This window comes from Phoca vitulina, unplaced genomic scaffold (genome assembly GCF_004348235.1).
Source record: "Phoca vitulina isolate PV1807 unplaced genomic scaffold, GSC_HSeal_1.0 scaffold34, whole genome shotgun sequence".
In the NCBI taxonomy this organism is placed as follows: domain Eukaryota; kingdom Metazoa; phylum Chordata; class Mammalia; order Carnivora; family Phocidae; genus Phoca; species Phoca vitulina.
The window spans coordinates 1915719-1933716 of NW_022589737.1; the positions used below are offsets into that span (position 1 = coordinate 1915719).

At 37.8% G+C, this 17998-nt stretch overlaps 1 protein-coding gene across 3 annotated transcripts in view; it reads left to right on the top strand.

Moving 5' to 3' along the window:
* Positions 1 to 17998, top strand: part of FAM118B (family with sequence similarity 118 member B) — a 46476-nt gene that overhangs the window by 18290 nt on the left and 10188 nt on the right. The window contains exons 1-3 of one of the 3 annotated variants that reach the window (XM_032426254.1): positions 491 to 1019; positions 4705 to 4797; positions 8934 to 9186. In XM_032426254.1, the coding sequence (XP_032282145.1) occupies positions 4712 to 4797; positions 8934 to 9186 (339 nt within the window). In that variant the 5' untranslated portion in view covers positions 491 to 1019; positions 4705 to 4711. Of the gene's footprint in view, positions 1 to 490; positions 1020 to 3265; positions 3289 to 4704; positions 4798 to 8933; positions 9187 to 17998 lie in introns of those variants that run through there. The other 2 variants (XM_032426252.1, XM_032426253.1) reach the window with 2 other exon arrangements.

Sequence of the window (17998 nt, forward strand, 5' to 3'; positions counted from 1 at the left end):
AACAAGCTTGTTGAGTACGCTTTTGTAGTACTCTATACTGGATATCTTTTCCTTTCTCCCTCCCCCATAGTTGTTAAAAACCAGATGTGTTGGAATTAGGCCAAAAGCCACAACTAGAGGGATTTGGTTTCTTCCAAGTTGGAGGATGACTATCTTTTTCCCTTAAAAAATGAAGTTAACCCTTTTATGTGTTTGTGCTAGAGAAATAAACCAGTCTTCTAGTCACGGTCTTTTTTTTTTTTTTTAACATGTTAAGTACATTATGATACCATTTTGGATTTTATTTTATTTTTTTTCAAGATTTTATTTCTTTATTTGAGAGAGAGAGAGCAAGAGCGAGAGAGAGCACAAGCAGGGGGAGGGGCAGAGGGAGAAGCAGGCTTCCCGCTGAGCAGGGAGCCCGACATGGAGCTCGATCCCAGGACCCTGGGATCATGACCTGAGCCATAGGCAGACGCTTAACAGAGTGAGCCCTCTAGGTGCCTCCCCCCCCCCTTTTTTTAATAGAATGAGGGAAAGCTTGCTGTAAATAAAACTGATCTTTTAAGGCAAGAAAGGTACCACTTCCTCAAGCTAGTCGTTTGTAGATCTTTTATTTCCAGGCAAAAATGTCATCATTAGAACTTCTCTCTCCTTTTGATTTATTCCATCCACCCATATACCAGAATGTATTCTGAGTTCCTTCTGGCCTGCCAGTTGTTTGAGCTGAACACTACACACCAGAAGCACAGGGAGAGACCTCACTCTGATTTTTGAACCGGAAAAGGAACCAGATTTTGCTATCATTGCAGCACCAAGATGCTAGGAAAGCAAGAGCTACTGTGATTCGTTAATGTTTTCAAATCCACACGTCCTCTAGTTTTTATGAATTTAATTTCAGTCCTATAACCACCCCTTTTCCTCTTGTCCCTTTTCCTTGTTTCTTAATGGATTTTTCCCAAAACGCTTGCCTTGATTTTTCCTTTTGATTTACCAGATGGAAGCATTCTTTTTCATGCCAAGCTGACAGGCTTCAAAGTGTAAGTGTCCTTATATGCAGGCTTGAGCCTTACAAAATTTAATGAGGTTGCTGTTACTTTTCTGAGCATTTACCAAATATCTGACTTTTATTTTGCTGAACTCTCTTGGTCTTGAAGGAGTTTTTTGGTGGCTTTAGCAGTAATTGTAGTAACAAAGACACTGCCACAGGCAATTGCCTTTGGTCTTGTGGCAGAAAAGCTTTTCCCATCTCTGCTGTACATAGCAAGTCCCACTGAAATGAAAAGCTCAAATAGTGATCACAAAAAGAAGTTAATGTGTGAACTAGCTGATGCATGTTAGCAGTGCTTTGTAAGATTTTCACAGTGTGGAAGCTTTTTAAAGTAACTGCATGTTGTTTAGGATAAACACTAAAATGGATTTCTTTTTTTCTGAAACAGTACTCTGGAAGAAATAAGATATGGTTTATGCTTTGATGCCACTGGGATGTATGTGTGAGATTGTAGCGTATGAGGCATCCTTTAGCCTGAAGGAAAGATGTTATCCTGTTACAAAACAGGATGTGTATATGATCAAATATAATGTGGCGATACTGAATTTCTTCTCATTCAGTTCCTAAATAAGAGGACCCAAACATTGCAGTAACAACTTGTTAGGAGGTCTTGGCCATATTTAATTATCTTAAATTATGTAGAATGAATGGACCTTCAGAATAGTTGACTCTGTAAAGAAAAAAAATAAGAAAGCTTAGTATTCAGGTATAGACATCAAGAGTTTACCATCTGTTAGAATCCAGCAAAAGTGGCCTAGCATATTTTCCAGGAGAAAATGATAGGACCAGTCTAGGTAGATTAGTGGTGGTTGGGGGTATGTAACAAATAGCACTTGTCACCAGAAAAAGCTGTTTCATTCAGCTTCTGAATTTAAGTCGGTGCCATGATTACATCAGCAGAGCACCTGGTCATGAAGCAGCTGTTAAGCATTATACAGAATTCTTTCTTTTTTTTAATTTTATTTATTCATTTGAGAGAGAGACAGCACAAACAGGGGGAGAGGGAGAGGGAGAAGCAGGCTCCGTGCTGAGCTGGGAGCCCGATGTGGGGCTCAATCCCAGGACTTGAGATCATGACCTGAGCCACAGAATTATTTCGAGTAAATCTTTCTGGAATGTGGGATCTTCCTTTTTTGATAGTTTTGGCCTGCAAATTAAAAACAAATGAACAAAAGGTGAGATGCTAATACTTGGAGAACATTTTTAGGTTGTAATAAATAGAATATTTCAGACCATGGTCTTGGGAGGCAGACTATCTTGGTTTGAATTATGCTGCCCAGCCTTTCTGTCCTTCAGTTTTCTCATCCCTAAAAATAGGGTAATAATGGTATTTCGTAAGCTTGTAGGGATTACATGAGTTAATATTTGTAAATAGTGTTTGGCATGTGGTAAGCACTATCAGTTTGTTAAAACTCAGGTTTAGTAGCTGAACTGAGCACTGAATTCTGAAGATGTCTGTCTTCAAAACTTAATAAACATTAAATTAATTCCCTTTTTACTTTAATCTTTCTTAATACAGAGTATTTTTTGCATGGCTGTAATTTGTTCAGATGATGGCCTTTTAGAACCATGTTTAAAGAAAGAGCATGAGCATACACACTTTTCATTGTGTATTTTTTAAAACTATCCCAAGCTAACAGGTTGTCCCACATACAGTAGAAGTAACCATTCTTCTACCAATTCTTCTTCAATCTAGAGCATAGACTGGACTTTAGAGTAGAAAATGACTTCCATAAATTAAAACTTGGAAATATTTTAATGGTGATTAACTCTTAGCAAACTGGGATGGTATTGACTATAATAAATGATATATGCGCTTAAATGAAGAGAGGATAGCAGATGGTATGCCTGTGTTAAATGTCCTACATTTGTAGACATTTAGAAAAACTGTTGCATTTCATTTGGATGTTTCCTTTTTACCTCATCATAAGAATTTCCTGAAGATTCTGGAGATTCTGGTTCAGTATTTTGGGTTTAGAGCCTGAGAATATATACTGTCTTTAAGCTAATTAATAGACTTTTTTTTTTTTTTTTAATTTTATTTATTTATTTGACAGAGAGAGACACAGCGAGAGAGGGAACACAAGCACAGGGAGTGGGAGAGAGAGAAGCAGGCTTCCCGCGGAGCAGGGAGCCCGATGCGGGGCTCGATCCCAGGACCCTGGGATCATGACCTGAGCCGAAGGCAGACGCTTAACGACTGAGCCACCCAGGCGCCCCTAATAGACGTTATTTTTAAGAACACGTATGTTTAACAGGTATCTCCAATGATTATTAAGGCACAACTTACTGAGTTAAGTAATTCATGTGTCTTCTCTGAGCCCCAACTTTCTCACCAACAGAATCAAAGATTTGACTAGAAAGATGGCTTACTTCCTAACTCACTTTATGATTTTGAGATTCCTATTTTCCTAATGATTATGATATCAAAGAATTCCATTATGTGTGAAGCAATATGGGGTAAGGAACTGAGCCTTCTATTTACCAGAAAAATTAATTCAGCAGACTTGAGAAAATGTTTACATGAAGAAAAAGCTTTCTACTAAAATAGTAAACTTGAAATAATTAGTAGGAATTTGGTTATTTCTAAAGATTTATTTATTTATTTAGGGGGGGGTGCGTGGGGTGAGGGGCAGGAGGAGAGAATCCTCAAGCAGACTCCCTGCTCAGCGTGGAGCCTGACGCAGGACTCAATCCCATGACCCATGAGATCAAGACCCTGATCAGTTCACAGCCTGAGCCAAAACTGAGAGTCAGACGCTTAACTGACTGAGCCACCCAGACGCCCCTGGTTATTTCTAAACGTTGACAATGAAAGAATAATAAAACCGTCACAACTCTCGTACTGTGTATTGCCTTTTGTTGGATACGTGTGTGTGTGTGTGTGTACACACTATTTAAAATACTGCTGTTTTAGAATTAATGGTCCTTAGATTTAGCAAGTTTGCTAAAATTTTGAGCAATTAAAACTTCTCATTATAATTTTCATTCTAATCCATGGTAATTCTCTTACTTTTGCTAGTTACGCCATCACCTGAACATAATTGGTCATTTTTCATGCATCTTTGCTTGATAATACCTTTCCCATTTATCACAGTGTCTAAGAGTCCACTCTGTTCAGCTAGGGAGACGTGCCTCGCTGCCTGTGAGGATGTAGTTGTTCAGCAACAAGGATGTCTAACAATCAGCGAATTAGTATTGATTGTTCTGTTTTTGACTCAGTGATTTCTTCAGTTGATAGTAAATGGATAATTGGAGTCTATTAGCACACTTATCCATGGATTGTTTTTATCCCCTAAGACTTCCCAAGCCTGTCTCAGGGGAGAATAGCAGGTATTTCTTAGGCTACACAAAGTGATGGGCAATAATTGACATGAATTGACATCGATTTTTGTTTTGTTTTGGGAAGAAGGGGGCAGGGGAGAGCCTTCAGGAACAGAAACAAGATGACAGTATGGAGCACCAAAGTCATAATTTCAAGGTTATTTTCTTTTAAGTGAATTTAATTCTTTAAGTTTGGGATGCTCATTAATTAATGAATCTCTGTTGAGCAGGGAATACCTCTAGAACACCTTTAGGGTATACACCTCATTAAAACTGTTTAACGTGTGTGCTATTTTGAATGGTATATATTACAGATCTAATTGTGGTCTGTGGTGTTTAATCTATTTTAGAAACTGGATGGCTTCTACAGGGAGCCAGGCCTCTGATATAGACAAGATTCTTGGATACTTCAGTGATGGCGCACCCCCCACCAAAAAGCCCAGGTAAACAAGGGAAGGGAATCCGAGGAACATTTAGTAAATTACCATTTATGGTAGATGACAAAAAATAACAAACTTGCCCTACAGTCCAGTTGTTTTCACAAATTAATATTGACCTTCATATAAAAATTATTTTTATTTTGGATTTAATTTTTATTTTAAAAAATGTCATGAATGTACATAATTTAAAAGTCAGTACTTCAAAGCTTATAATGCCTTGTCCCTCTCCAGAGATAATCACTTTCAACTTTTTTAATCTGTTTCTTCTAATACTTGCATCCATATTTTTAAATAATGTGTATATACTGCTATTTTTTAGTTTTTTGGTTTTATCTATTTTCCAATTAAGGAAGATGAGGATTAGGCTTGCCCTCCTGGAGCCTCTCCCCACATGTTGCCCCCACCATATACACACGTCAAACACTCTTTCCCGACATCCCCCCGGTGTTTATATCATAATTTTTGGTTAAGTCAGTTTTTTAATAGTTAACATATATGACTGGATGAATAGTATTCATAGCTGAGCCTAACAGTGTTTTGATTATACTTTCTTGTCCATTTTTTCCTCCAGGTTATTAAAGATTATCCTTTTTTGTTTGTTTGTTTGCTTGCTTTGTTTTCTATGTACATATCAGCTTATCTTCAAACTCTGTGACAGAATAAATCTCTTAGATATGCTGACACTCATCAGTAATTTACTCAAGTTTACATTCTTTCATAGATTTTTCCTTCTGGACAGTCCTCTGCTCTGGACCGTTGTTCTCCAGGCCTGCTACATTGCTGTTTGCCATTTTCCTTTCCCGTGACCCCCAGAATTCCTTTTATATCTCTCCTGTATTGGATCCTCTCTTTCCTAGACATCGTCTTGCCCTTTCATTTTCCTGAAAAATACTCTCATTATGCTTCCTTGGTAAGGATTCACAGGAGAAGAGTTTTTGGAGACATTTGAAGATGTCCTTATCATATTTGTCCATTTACTTGATGATTTGGCTGAGTGTAGAGTTTTAGATAGGAAATCATTTTCCTTAGAATTATGAAATTATTACTCATTCTCTGCTAGCAGCTATGTGTTCCTGCCAAAATAGTGACTCTTTGCTGATTCCCAGTCCTTGTGTTATATGACCTCTTCTTTTCTCACTGGAAGCTTGTAAGGATAGTTATTTTATTCTCAGCAACCTGAAATTTCACAGTGATGTACCTTCATATGAGTCTAGATATCAGGTGGCCCTAACAAGTTGGCTACTGATAATTCACTGTGGAAAATTTTTTTTCTTATTTGATAATTTCCTTTACAGTTTTTTCTATATTGTGCCTTTGTAGTAGAACTCTTGGTATTCAGATGTTGGATCTTCTGCAGTAAGACTCTATAGTTTTCTTTTTTCTTTTTCTTTTTTTGAGAGAGAGAGAAAAAGAGTGTGTGCGTGAGCGTGGGGGGGTGAGAGAGAAAGAGAGAATCTTTTTTTTTTTTTTTAAGATTTTACTTATCTGACGGAGAGAGAGAGAGAGTGCACAAGCAGGGGGAGCGGCAGGCAGAGGGAGAGGGAGAAATGGGCTCTCTGCTCAGCAGGGCTCGATGCCAGGACCCTGGCATCATAACCTAAGCCGAAGGCAGACCTTAACCGACTGAGCCACCCAGGCATCCTCAGAGAGAGAATCTTAAGCAGGCTGCATGCCCAGCACAGAGCCCAGCAAGGGGCTTGACCTCATGACCTTGAGGTCATGACCTGAGCCAAAATCAAGAGTCGGACTGTTAACCGACTGAGCCACCCAGGCGCCCAAGACTCTAGTTCTCTATTGCTTTATCATTATACTTTCTCAGAGATTTTCTGTTTTCTTCCAATGTTACGAATTTATTTGTTATATTTTTAATTTCCAAGAAATCTATTTGTTTGCCCACCCCTTTTTTATAGTATTTTGTTCATTTTTCATAGATGCCCTTTTTTTTTAATCTATATGAGATACCGTTTTCTTTTCCATTTTTCTTGTCTTTCCCCTATTGTCGCTTGTTTCCTGCAGATTCCTTTCTATCTGCTAGTTTGTTTAGGTGTAACCCTCACATTGGGGGCTTTGTTCAAATGTAAGGTGACCTTTCTTTGTCTGCTCATATTTAAGAGAGGACGCTAAAAAGCCAGTTGGAGAATCTGTGTGCATAAGGGACTTGGTCGCTGATGGGCTTCGCTGTGGATGTCAAGCATGGGCCAGGTTCTGTAGCTGAGGAATCCCCACCTATCAGAATGTGTGGGTCTTTTTTCTCATGCTGGCCATTTTCCCCCACAGAGGATGACTGGATGGGGGAATGATGAGGATTAGGCTTGCCCTCCTGGAGCCTCTCCCCACACCCTGTTTTGGCAGGAATAGGGTGCAGGTATAAGGTTGACTGCCAATGTCTCCTCTGGGAGAAGGGTGCAGGGGAGAGTCTTGTATTTCCTATACTGACTTTTACTTAATTCCCTTTCCCAAGCTGTGCACAGTGTTCTCAAATACAGAACCTTCTGGTTCAACCTCTCTGGAAAGCAAGCCTCCAGTCATAGAGTCCTAACTGCTTCTAATATGGCCTTGCAACAAATCCTCTGTTTTGGCCCCACCTGTCCCTCCACCTTCAGATTTATTTGAACATTCCGAAAGTTTTATAGAGGGAATCATCTCTTACTGTACAACTCCTAAAATTTTGTTGGCTTGTGTTGTCTGCTGTCATCTTTTCTTATTTTGATTTTTATGAATTTATACCTTCTAAAAAAATTATAATTAGTGGTTTTAGGAAGAATCAGAAATAAACCACAACTGCTAATTTTTTCCTTTTTAACTGGAAATTTTAGATTAGGCAAATTATACCTTAAACCTGTAATGGGTGAGGTAAAAAATTCAAATAATAAAGCACAATCAGAGTAAAAATCCTTATTCTCCTAATCCCCAAAATTAACCACTATTTACAGTTCTTGTGAATCCTTCTAGAAATTTTCTATGAGTATATATTTGTGTATGTTTCCATATCTTGATTGCCTTGAACTGATACTCATTTCATCATTTGCTTCTAGTATCTATTATCAGTCTTTTCCAGTAGACTAAACTTTTAAGATTAGGGACTTCATTTTATTCATAGAAACATCACTAGTGCCTCCCATAGTGTCTGGTACTTTGTAAGTTTTTCATATTTGTCGAATGACTGAATTCAGGAGTTGGAGATAGGGAAGGCAGTTCTTAAGTTTGTTTCCCCAAGGCTTAAAGTACCATTTCTTATGTTATGCCAAAATGCAAATCCTTTTTCTATTATTTTGACAAATTGAGAAAGGCAATTTCTTGGAGAACACCTGCCATTAGCAAAAATTAAAGTGAGTAAACGTATTTCAAACAGACTTTAATATAGTTTCCAGATTGAAGCAGGGGGTGGGGTATGGAGAACCAAAACACAAAACTTGTGTCTGTGCTATCTCTTCAAGACAGAACTCTGTGCTTGTCTCACAGTAAGAAAGGAATGTTTTCCACTTCTTGTCATATCTGTTGAATAGTTGTATCTTTGTTTATTTAGGTAATGTGAAGCTCCTGTGTTTTCAGAATTTTGTTAGCTACTTTTTTTTTCTTTTTGCCTTGCAGAAACTAGAACAAAATCTCAGTGAAATGTTCCCATACTTGACTATCTCATTCTCAGTTTTAGTCATGCTCAATTTTATCTTATTTGTTTTTACAGAATTTGGGCTTAACTTTGGCTTTCTTTCATCTTTTTTATATCTCTCAACAATAGGAATTTAATTTGTATGGATTTCTTTTCTCTTTGGACTCCATGTTTTTTGAAATTTAATGTTGGCTTAAAATATAATTTAGTTAGCAGAACTCAGCTGGGCTATAATATAATTGGACCTTTTCCTACTGTTAGTGGGTTTTCTTAGGTTGAAAGAACTATGAGGGAGAAAATTGATTTTAAGATTGCCTTTTAGGATTCCTGAAATAGGTTTTTCAGCAAGCCCTGGCACAGTATTCTGGTCTTTTTGCTTAAGATACTCAGGAGAGGCATCAGAAACTGGTAGTTGTTCTCTTTGCAACTACGAAAGTGGTAGCTGAAAACCATGACTTTCAACAGCCTTTCCGTGTGCCTCGTATCTGTTGGACATTCCCAATCCTCTTCATTTGGTTGACTTTTTTAGGAAGCTGCTTCCAAGCTTAAAAACTAAGAAGCCGCGGGAACTTGTGCTGGTGATCGGAACGGGCATCAGCGCCGCGGTGGCACCGCAGGTTCCAGCCCTGAAGTCCTGGAAGGGCTTAATTCAGGCCTTGCTGGATGCCGCCATTGACTTTGATCTTCTAGAAGACGAGGAGAGCAGAAAATTTCAGAAATGTCTGCATGAAGACAAAAACCTTGTCCACGTTGCCCATGACCTTATCCAGAAACTCTCTCCTGTGAGTATCCTGGCAGTATTTCCTGAAACCATGACACACGTGCTGAATGTAATAAGGATAGTCATTTTGAGCTTATAGATTGGGGGGGGGGGGTTTGCAGACCCAGGGAGAGAGAGAGAGTCTTAAGCAGGCTCCATGCCCGCCCAGAGTGGACTACAGTGCAGGGGCTCGATCTCACAACCCCGAGATCGTGACCCAGGCTGAAATCCAGAGTCTGGAGGCTTAATCAGTTGAGCCACCCGGGTGACCCTTTAGCTTATAGATTTGCATACCATTTGGCTCTTCCACAAAAGGTCTGCTTATGGACCCTATTCAGGGTAGTTATCTTGAACCATTTGTGTGTGTGTGTGTGTGTGTGTGTGTGTGTGTGTGTGTGTGTGAGAGATGGCAATAATGAGGTGGTTGTTGTTGAAGTCTTTATATATACAGAAATGAGGCCACTGTCCCATTATTGCTGTGTTTTGAATTTACTTTGCATTCTCTGCTCATTACTGTGAAAGTGGTATTCCCTGGCATCCATGCCTTTTAGGGAACCCCAGAAAGATTAGAGATAATTCTTATCATTTTTGGGTGAAGCAACACCATTTTTTTTAATGTTCCTTTTAAAGGTGATCACTCAAAATATTTATAAGGAATTTTGTCTTGTTTTATCCAACTGAGTTGGATACCAATTCATGAATGATAAGGCCCTCCTTCTCTTGCATTGTCTTCAAAATGCCTTCAAAATCAGAATTCATTTAAGATACATTTAGAAATAGTAGAGTAGCCAAAGCATGCTCTAAATCTTAATAAATCATATATTTTTGGGAAAAAAATAGAACTCTTGTTATAAAGTAAATTATTAGTGTTGATTCCCACCCCTTCCTCCGAGGCTCTCAGGCTTATAGGACAGAAGTGTCATTAAGAGTTAGCCTAAAGGGGCGCCTGGGTGGCTCAGTCGTTAAGCGTCTGCCTTCGGCTCAGGTCATGATCCCAGGGTCCTGGGATCGAGCCCCACATTGGACTCCCTGCGCTGCGGGAAGCCTGCTTCTCCCTCTCCCACTCCCCCTGCTTGTGTTTCTTTTCTCACTATCTCTCTCTGTCAAATAAATAAATCTTTAAAAAAATAAAAAAATAAAAAAAATAAAAACCTTTCCTTTAAAAAAAAAAAAAAAGAGCCTAAAAGAGAGCCATTTAAATAAGTAATTTTCTCTTGGTTCATAACTCATTTCAGAAACTTAGTACCTTTTACTTCCTCTTTTCATTTCTTTGTCCGCAGTTGTGATAAATTGTTACTAACCTAGAATAATGTAAATAATTAGTAGGCTTTAAAGAGCTCATGGGACCTCTGTCTCACACCATACACAAAATTAACTCAAAATGGATAAAAAACCTAAATATAAGAGCTAAAACTATAAAGCTCCTAGAAGAAAACAGATTTAAAGCTTCATGCCTTTGGACCTGGCAGCACTTTTTTTTTTTTTTTAAGATTTTATTTATTTATTTATTTGACAGAGAGATAGCACAAGCAGGCAAGTGGCAGGGAGAGGGAGAAGCAGGCTCTTTGCTGAGCAGGGAGCCCGACGCGGGGCTCGATCCCAGGACCCTGGGATCATGACCCGAGCCGAAGGCAGACGCTTAACCAACTGAGCCACCCAGGTGCCCCGTGGCTGCAGTTTTTTAAACATGACATCAGAAGCACAAGTAACAAACAGTAGATACACCACACCTTACCAAACGTAAAAGCTGTTAGGCTCAAAGAGCACTATCAAGAAAGTAAAAAGACAGCCCCCACCCCCCAAACAGGAGAAAATATTAGCAATTCGTCTATCTCCTAGGGGTGTAGTATCCAGAATATATAAAGAACTATTATAACTTAACAATAAAAAGGCAAATAAGTCAAGGGATTTGAATAGACATTGTTCCATGTGCCAGTAAGTACATGAAAAGATGCTCCATGTAGTAGTCATTAGAAAAATGCAAATCAAAACCACATGAGGTAAAGTCAGAAAGTCAGATAGTTAAGTGTTGGTGAGGATGTGGAGAAATTGAATCCCTCATACGCTGCTGGGATTGTGAAATGGTACAGACAATGTGGAACACATTCTGGCAGTTCCTCAAACAATTAAATATAGAGTTACCATCTGACCCAACAGTTTCACTTCTAGATATACCCTAGAGAAATGAAAACATATGCCCGTAGAGAAACTTAACACAAATGGTGATAGCCGTATTTATAATAGACACAAGGTAGAATTACCCAGATGTCCATTAACTGTCAAATGGATAAACAAAGTGTGGCACATTCATACAATGGAATACTACTTGCCAGTAAAAGGGAATTCAGTACTGATAACAATGCTGCAGTATGAATGACCCTCAGCATAATGGAAGCCAGTCACAAAAGACCACATATTAGAGGATTCTGTTCATACGGAATGTCCAGAATACGGAAATCTGTTAGAGACAGAAAGCAGATTAGTAGTTGCTGAGGCCTGGAGCACCGATGGAGGGCAGCAGGGTGGTATTTCAAGGGTACGTGGTTTCTTTTTGATATGATGAAATGTTCTAAAATTGACTGTGATGACAGTTGCAGTATCTGTGGATCTATAAATAATCACTGAATTTACACTTAAAATAGGTGAATTGTATGTTATGAGAATTGTATCTCAGTAGAGCTGTTAAAAATAAAGGTAAAAGGATGGGAAACATGTATAATCCAAACACTAATCAACAGAAAGTGAGAGTGGCTGTATTAATATCTGATAAAGTACACTTGAGAGCAAAGAGGAAAGAAAATATATTTTTTTAATGTCTTTAAAAAACAAAATTGTTGTCATATAAAAAGGTAATTAAAGAGTATGTAGCCAAAAAACATAAGGGAAAAAAAGTATTACGGAGGTGTGTCAGCCAGTCAATAAAAATGTTATCTTTCTGGAAAAAAAAAAAAAAGCTCATGATTACTGTGTTAGACTAGGAAGACTGGTCTATGGATAAAGAAGTTCTCTTTCAGACTAGGATGTACTGTGTTGTCCTGCCACTCCCTTGTCGTGGCTGTAACCTTCACTAATTCATTGCAGTGGTTTCCTGAGAACAGAAAGCATGATTTTGCTAGTTGGGTGAACTGTGATTGAAAGTAATGAGAAGTTTTGAAGTCAGTGTCAATAAGCGTGTACCTACCAAATACATCAAACTGGGGTCACTAATTATCTTCGGATGAAGATTTATTAACCTTAAAATGTAGTTGTGGGTTAGTGTCAGTTGCAATAGCGGAGCAATTATCAAACTTTTTGGTCTCAAGACGCCTTTATATACTCTTAAAAAATTACTGAGAAACTCAAGCAGCTTTTGTTTATGTGGAGTATAACTGTCAAGATTCACGATTAAAAATTGAGAAATGTTTAAAATACTCACTGAAAAGTAACAATAAGCCTATTACATGTAAATGTAAATAACATGTTTGTGGAAAGTAATTATATTTTCCAAAAAAACAAAAATAAATTAGTGAGGAGAATAATATTATTTCACACTTTTGCAAATCTCTTCTATTAAAGAAGGCAACTGCATTCTCTTTTCTGCTTTATATACTGTGTGTTGTTTTGGTTTGAGTATATGGAAAAAATCAGGTCTCAGAGATCTGTAGCTGGCAAAGAAAGAAGTATTTTAATAGTCTTTTTAGGTAATTATAGATATTTGTTGTTGATACTACACTAAAAACTCAGTAAGTGGTGGCTTCCTTCCTAAAGATTAATAGCAATATGGAATCTGAAGTCAAATCCATATCTTAACTTTTCCTATTCTGTTGCATTAAAATCCATGATCCATCTTGCACTTAGAATGAGTCTTTCACCCATGCATGATTTTGTAACATCATGCATTGGTCATTTGGGAAATCTTGGTTTGCTGAGTTACATATATCTTCTAGATATTGACACATTTCACTACACAGCTCAAAAAATTGTATTCATTAATAACACCACCAATCTCATCACAAAAGTATTTGGAAGGTGTCAAGCTCATGGTGGCAGATTAAGGATTTCTAAAATTCTGGAAAAAGAAGATGTGAGATATATATATCTATATAAAATCTATATAATATATTTATATATATACATATATATATTATACAATATTATATATATGTATATATATAATATTAGCCATCAGAAAGAATGAAATCTTGCCATTTGCAATGACGTGGATGGAACTTGAGGGTATTATGCTAAGCGAAATAAGTCAGAAAGACAAATACCATATGATTTCACTCATATGTGGAATTTAAGAAACAAACCAGATGAACACAGGGGAAGGGAAGGAAAAGTAAGATAAAAACAGAGAGGGAGACAAACCATAAGAGACCAAAAGAGACTCCTAACTCTAGGGTTGCTACAGAGGGATGGGGTAACTAGGGGATGGACATTGAGGAGGGCACTTGATGGAATGAGCACTGGGTGTTATATGCAACTGATGAATCACTAAATTCTACCCCTGAAATTAATAATACACTATATGTTAACTAAATTGAATTTAATTTTTTTTTAATTTCTGGTTTTTGCTTGAAAGCTCAACTTTTGTCATTGGCAACCAAGGCAGCAGTCCTGAGTTGTTTTCCTCAAAATGGCAGGCTCACTTCATTTATTTTTGCGAAAATGCCCGAGAATGCCCAAATCTGAATGACTAGTTTGTCTGTCAGTCATTTGTTCAAGTAAAAATAATGTTTGATGAAAAAATGGATTGTCGAGCTTACAGTTCAATCACACAAGTGTTTTGCCTGGAGACAACCATCATACTTCAGTCTGCAGCAGAAGTGCTTTGTGCATATTTCCTCTTTCTTCACACAGACTTTTAAAAGGGCATGTGCTCAAGGGTCAAGATTTAATACAATTAATAAGTTTTACTGCTTCATTAAGGACATTCTTAAATGACACTGGAATTTTTTTTCTTACTGTAAGTCTTTGGTCATGAAGAATGCAGTGATTACGGGCACAGCTTGGTTCCACTGTCTTGAGTCACACTAAGTCACCAGCAGTTTTACCCACGATTGCTTTTGCACCATCAGTGCACATACCAGCAAAGTTTGAAAGACACAAATTACCTTAATGTTATGAAAATAATTTTACTTTGCAGACTCCTTAAAGAATGTTAGAGATCCATGGGGTCCATGGGCCATGTTTTAAAACCCACTTTAATAGAGGATATGTAAGAAAAAAAATACAGGCAAACCAGAGGCTTTTTAAAAAAAAAAAAAAAAAAGACCCATACATTTAGGGAAATTTGAACACTTGAGTATTTGATAATAAGGAATTAGTATTTTTTCTTTTAGGTGTGATAGGTGGTATTACAGTTACGTTTTGTTTTATATGTAAGGGAGGGGTCCTTTTAGGAAGCTGTTGAAGTAGCTGCATGAAATATGATGCTTGGGAATTGCTTCAGAAAAATTCTGTTCAAGGGGAGAGGTGGGAGGCATATGGTGGAGGGGAATTTAGGTTAAATAAGATTGGCCATGTGTGATAATGGTTGAAACAGGATGATGGGTATACAGTGGGGTTTATATTCTTTTTATATATGTTTGAAACTGTCCTTTATTTTTATTTTTATTTTTTTTAAGACTCTAACAGCAGTAATATGGCAGTGTTAATTTAATAGGCCTATCTACTGAGCCAGTTTCTTTTAGTAGGGATACATTGTGCATTCAATGCAGAGAACTTGGGTTTCGGAATCAGACTCCGCCATTTAAATGCACTAGGACCTTGCGAGAATCATTTAACTTCTCAGGATCTATTTTTGCACCTATAAAACTGGGCTAATACTACTTAACTCGTGAAGAGTAAGTTAGACAATGTATATAAAGTATTTGGCACATAGTAAGTGCACTATAAATTGTTAATAACCATGGTGGGAAAGAGTCCGGATTTTGTTTTTACTGTATCGGGGATCAGAAAGATGAGAGTTAAGGGTATGTAGCATTGGATTCAGTTCACTGTTTTAAGTGATTAAGAAAATGTCCATAAAATTGTGTGGGAGTTTGGCATTTCCTTTTGACTGTGGAACCTCCTTTGTTTGTTTTCATTCCTTTGTCTTTGCTTAGGCTACTGGTGGGAAATTTAGTTCTAGGGTCACATGCTTCAAGAGAGAGAAATGTTCATTTTAAGTCTGAGGAAATCACAGCTACAAAAAGCCTCTTTCCTTCCTCTCTGTGTTGATATGCAAGATGTAATAACTTAAAGAAATAGAATTAAGAGATAGTTAGCTAAAATAAGTGACTTTTAACATTTATTCCCAGGCTTTAACCTTTTGTATTTCTTTCCTTAGAAGCAAGAAAATATTCCACACCCATGATTACCTGATTGTATACTCAGGTATTTTTATGTGTGTGTGTAATGATTAAACTGGTACTGGAATATGGTGTTGTATAACTGTTTATGTATGAATCAGAGTGCAAAATGAAGATATAAAACACAACAGGGAAGTTCTTAAAATCACTGTAGTTTTTGTTTAATTTTAAGCTTAGTTTTGCTTTTATTGAATAGGTATTATTTGTGCACATTGCAGAAATCAAAATGATGTAAAAAGGTTTACGTACATTGCGACATCTCATTTCCACCATGTCTTTGTCTACCTCCTCTTCCCAAACTCACCCCTCCCCCATAGGTCACCACTCTTACTGGCTTTTTGAGTATCCTTTCAGTGTTCCTTTTTTGCAAAACAAGCAAATAGGACTAGATTTATTCTATCTCACTACCTCTTTAATCCCTCATGTCAAAAGGTAGCATTCTAAATTTAGTGTTTGGCACCTTGTTTGTTTTACTTAACTGTATATCCTGGAGATTGTTCCATGCTAGCCTCCTTTATATGGGTTCTTGGCCATCTCAGTCTCCTACACACGGATACTTGGCTTGTTTCCAGTCTTTTACTACTATAGATAACAGAGCAGTGATAATCTTGTTTATGTTGTTTCATTTGTTTGTAGTATATCTGTGGGATATATTCCCAGAAATGGGATTGCAAGACTGTAGGGTAAATGGGTTGTAATTTTAGTAGACATTAAAGGGGCATCATATTTTCGATAATTCATGTATGTGGTGAAATTCAGTAAGTATGGTTGTAAATTCTTCACTGTTTCTGATCAGATTGTTCATTCTGATTGAGTGTTCGAGTCACCAGTTGGTTGCCTATGGCTGCTAATATGTGATGTAATTATTTATGCCATTATGTAATGAAAATGGACAAGTTGAAAAACATGACCCACATTCTTAGCCACGTAAATATGGGCTATTCCATCTGTTTAACACTAGAAGAGAATCTTTGAGCCCACTGACACAGGGTATAAGGAGAATCCTGTCTGGTGGTAGATGTTGCATGGAATAGTGATTGACAGACCAGATAAACTTCAGGGTGTGTCACCACCAAATAGAGGGACTTTTTCACCTCTGTGCTCTAGTTTTCCAGTGTTTAAGTATTTACCATTTCTTTGGTAGGTATAATTTAAAGATTGGATAATTTTATAAAATACTTTGAAAAATTAGGGAAAGAATTTGGCAAATAGAAGTGTATTTTATGAATCTGCTTACGTGGTTCCATGGAATCAGATCTTCCTCTGAGCATTGCACTATTCGAAGGATACACAAAGGAAACCAGGAAGGTAGGGGGACTACTTTGAGGAAAAACAGAAGGAGCTCAGTATCTAAGTGTCTAGCAGCTAAGTGCAATTACTTGGAGTTTGGGAAATACTGGGGCCTTTATGAACTGATTCTTGCTCTGATACTATCTAATGGCCTGGTATTTGCAGGAACAAGATAGGGATCAGACATTTGTTACAGCACATTACATAGTTATGTTCCCATTTGAAATTCCTGTGTCCCTGGGGCCACTTTGTCTTTTAAGTTATAAAGCCACCTTCCTACCTAAGGTTTGTATTCTTTTTCCTCATTAGTCATCGAGATATTTACATACTGTCAGAATGAAACTGGGAAAGCTCTTATTCAGATAATCCCATATGTAAAGAAGGGCGAGGGGCACCACCTGGGTCACTCAGTCAGTTAAGCATCTGCGTTCAGCACGGATCATGATCTCAGGGTCCTGGGATCGAGCCCCGTGTCAGGCTCTCTGCTCAGGGTGGAGTCTGCTTCTCTCTCTCACTCTGACCCTCCCTTCTGCTCATGCTCTCTCTCTCTCTCAAATGAATAAATTAAAAAAAAAATCTTTAAAAAAATTAAAAATCAAAGGAGGAAGTCTGTTTAGAACTGATTAGTGTTTGGTTTTTTGTTTTTTTTTTTTTAAGATTTTATTTATTTATTTGACAGAGATACAGCGAGAGAAGGAACACAAGCAGGGGCAGTGGGAGAGGGAGAAGCAGGCTTCCCATGGAGCAGGGAGCCCGATGCAGGGCTGGAGCCCGATGTGGGGCTCGATCCCAGGACCCTGGGATCATGACCTGAGCCGAAGGCAGATGCTTAACGACTGAGCCACCCAGGCGCCCCAGTGTTTGGTATTTTTAAAAAACAATTGCAAAATGCAAATTTTTGATAACCTTTGTTATATACTAAGTGTTTTTCCTACCATACCTGTAAACAAATTCCTGAATTATGCTAGGGGAAAAAACATGCAGGGAGAAGATAAGCCATTTTTCCTAAATCTATACACATCTGTAAAAAGCACCCAGGATTAGAAAAAGAGACACTAAACCACATTTTAGAGATAGCTGTCTTTTAGTGGTTATTCTCTGGGTGAGGAAAGTTTAACAGAAAATATTGTCTTCTTACCTGAGGCCTAATTAGGGTAGTAGGTACTGTGCTTTTCCACCCCCTTTCTTTAGTCCTGGTAGTAATTCATA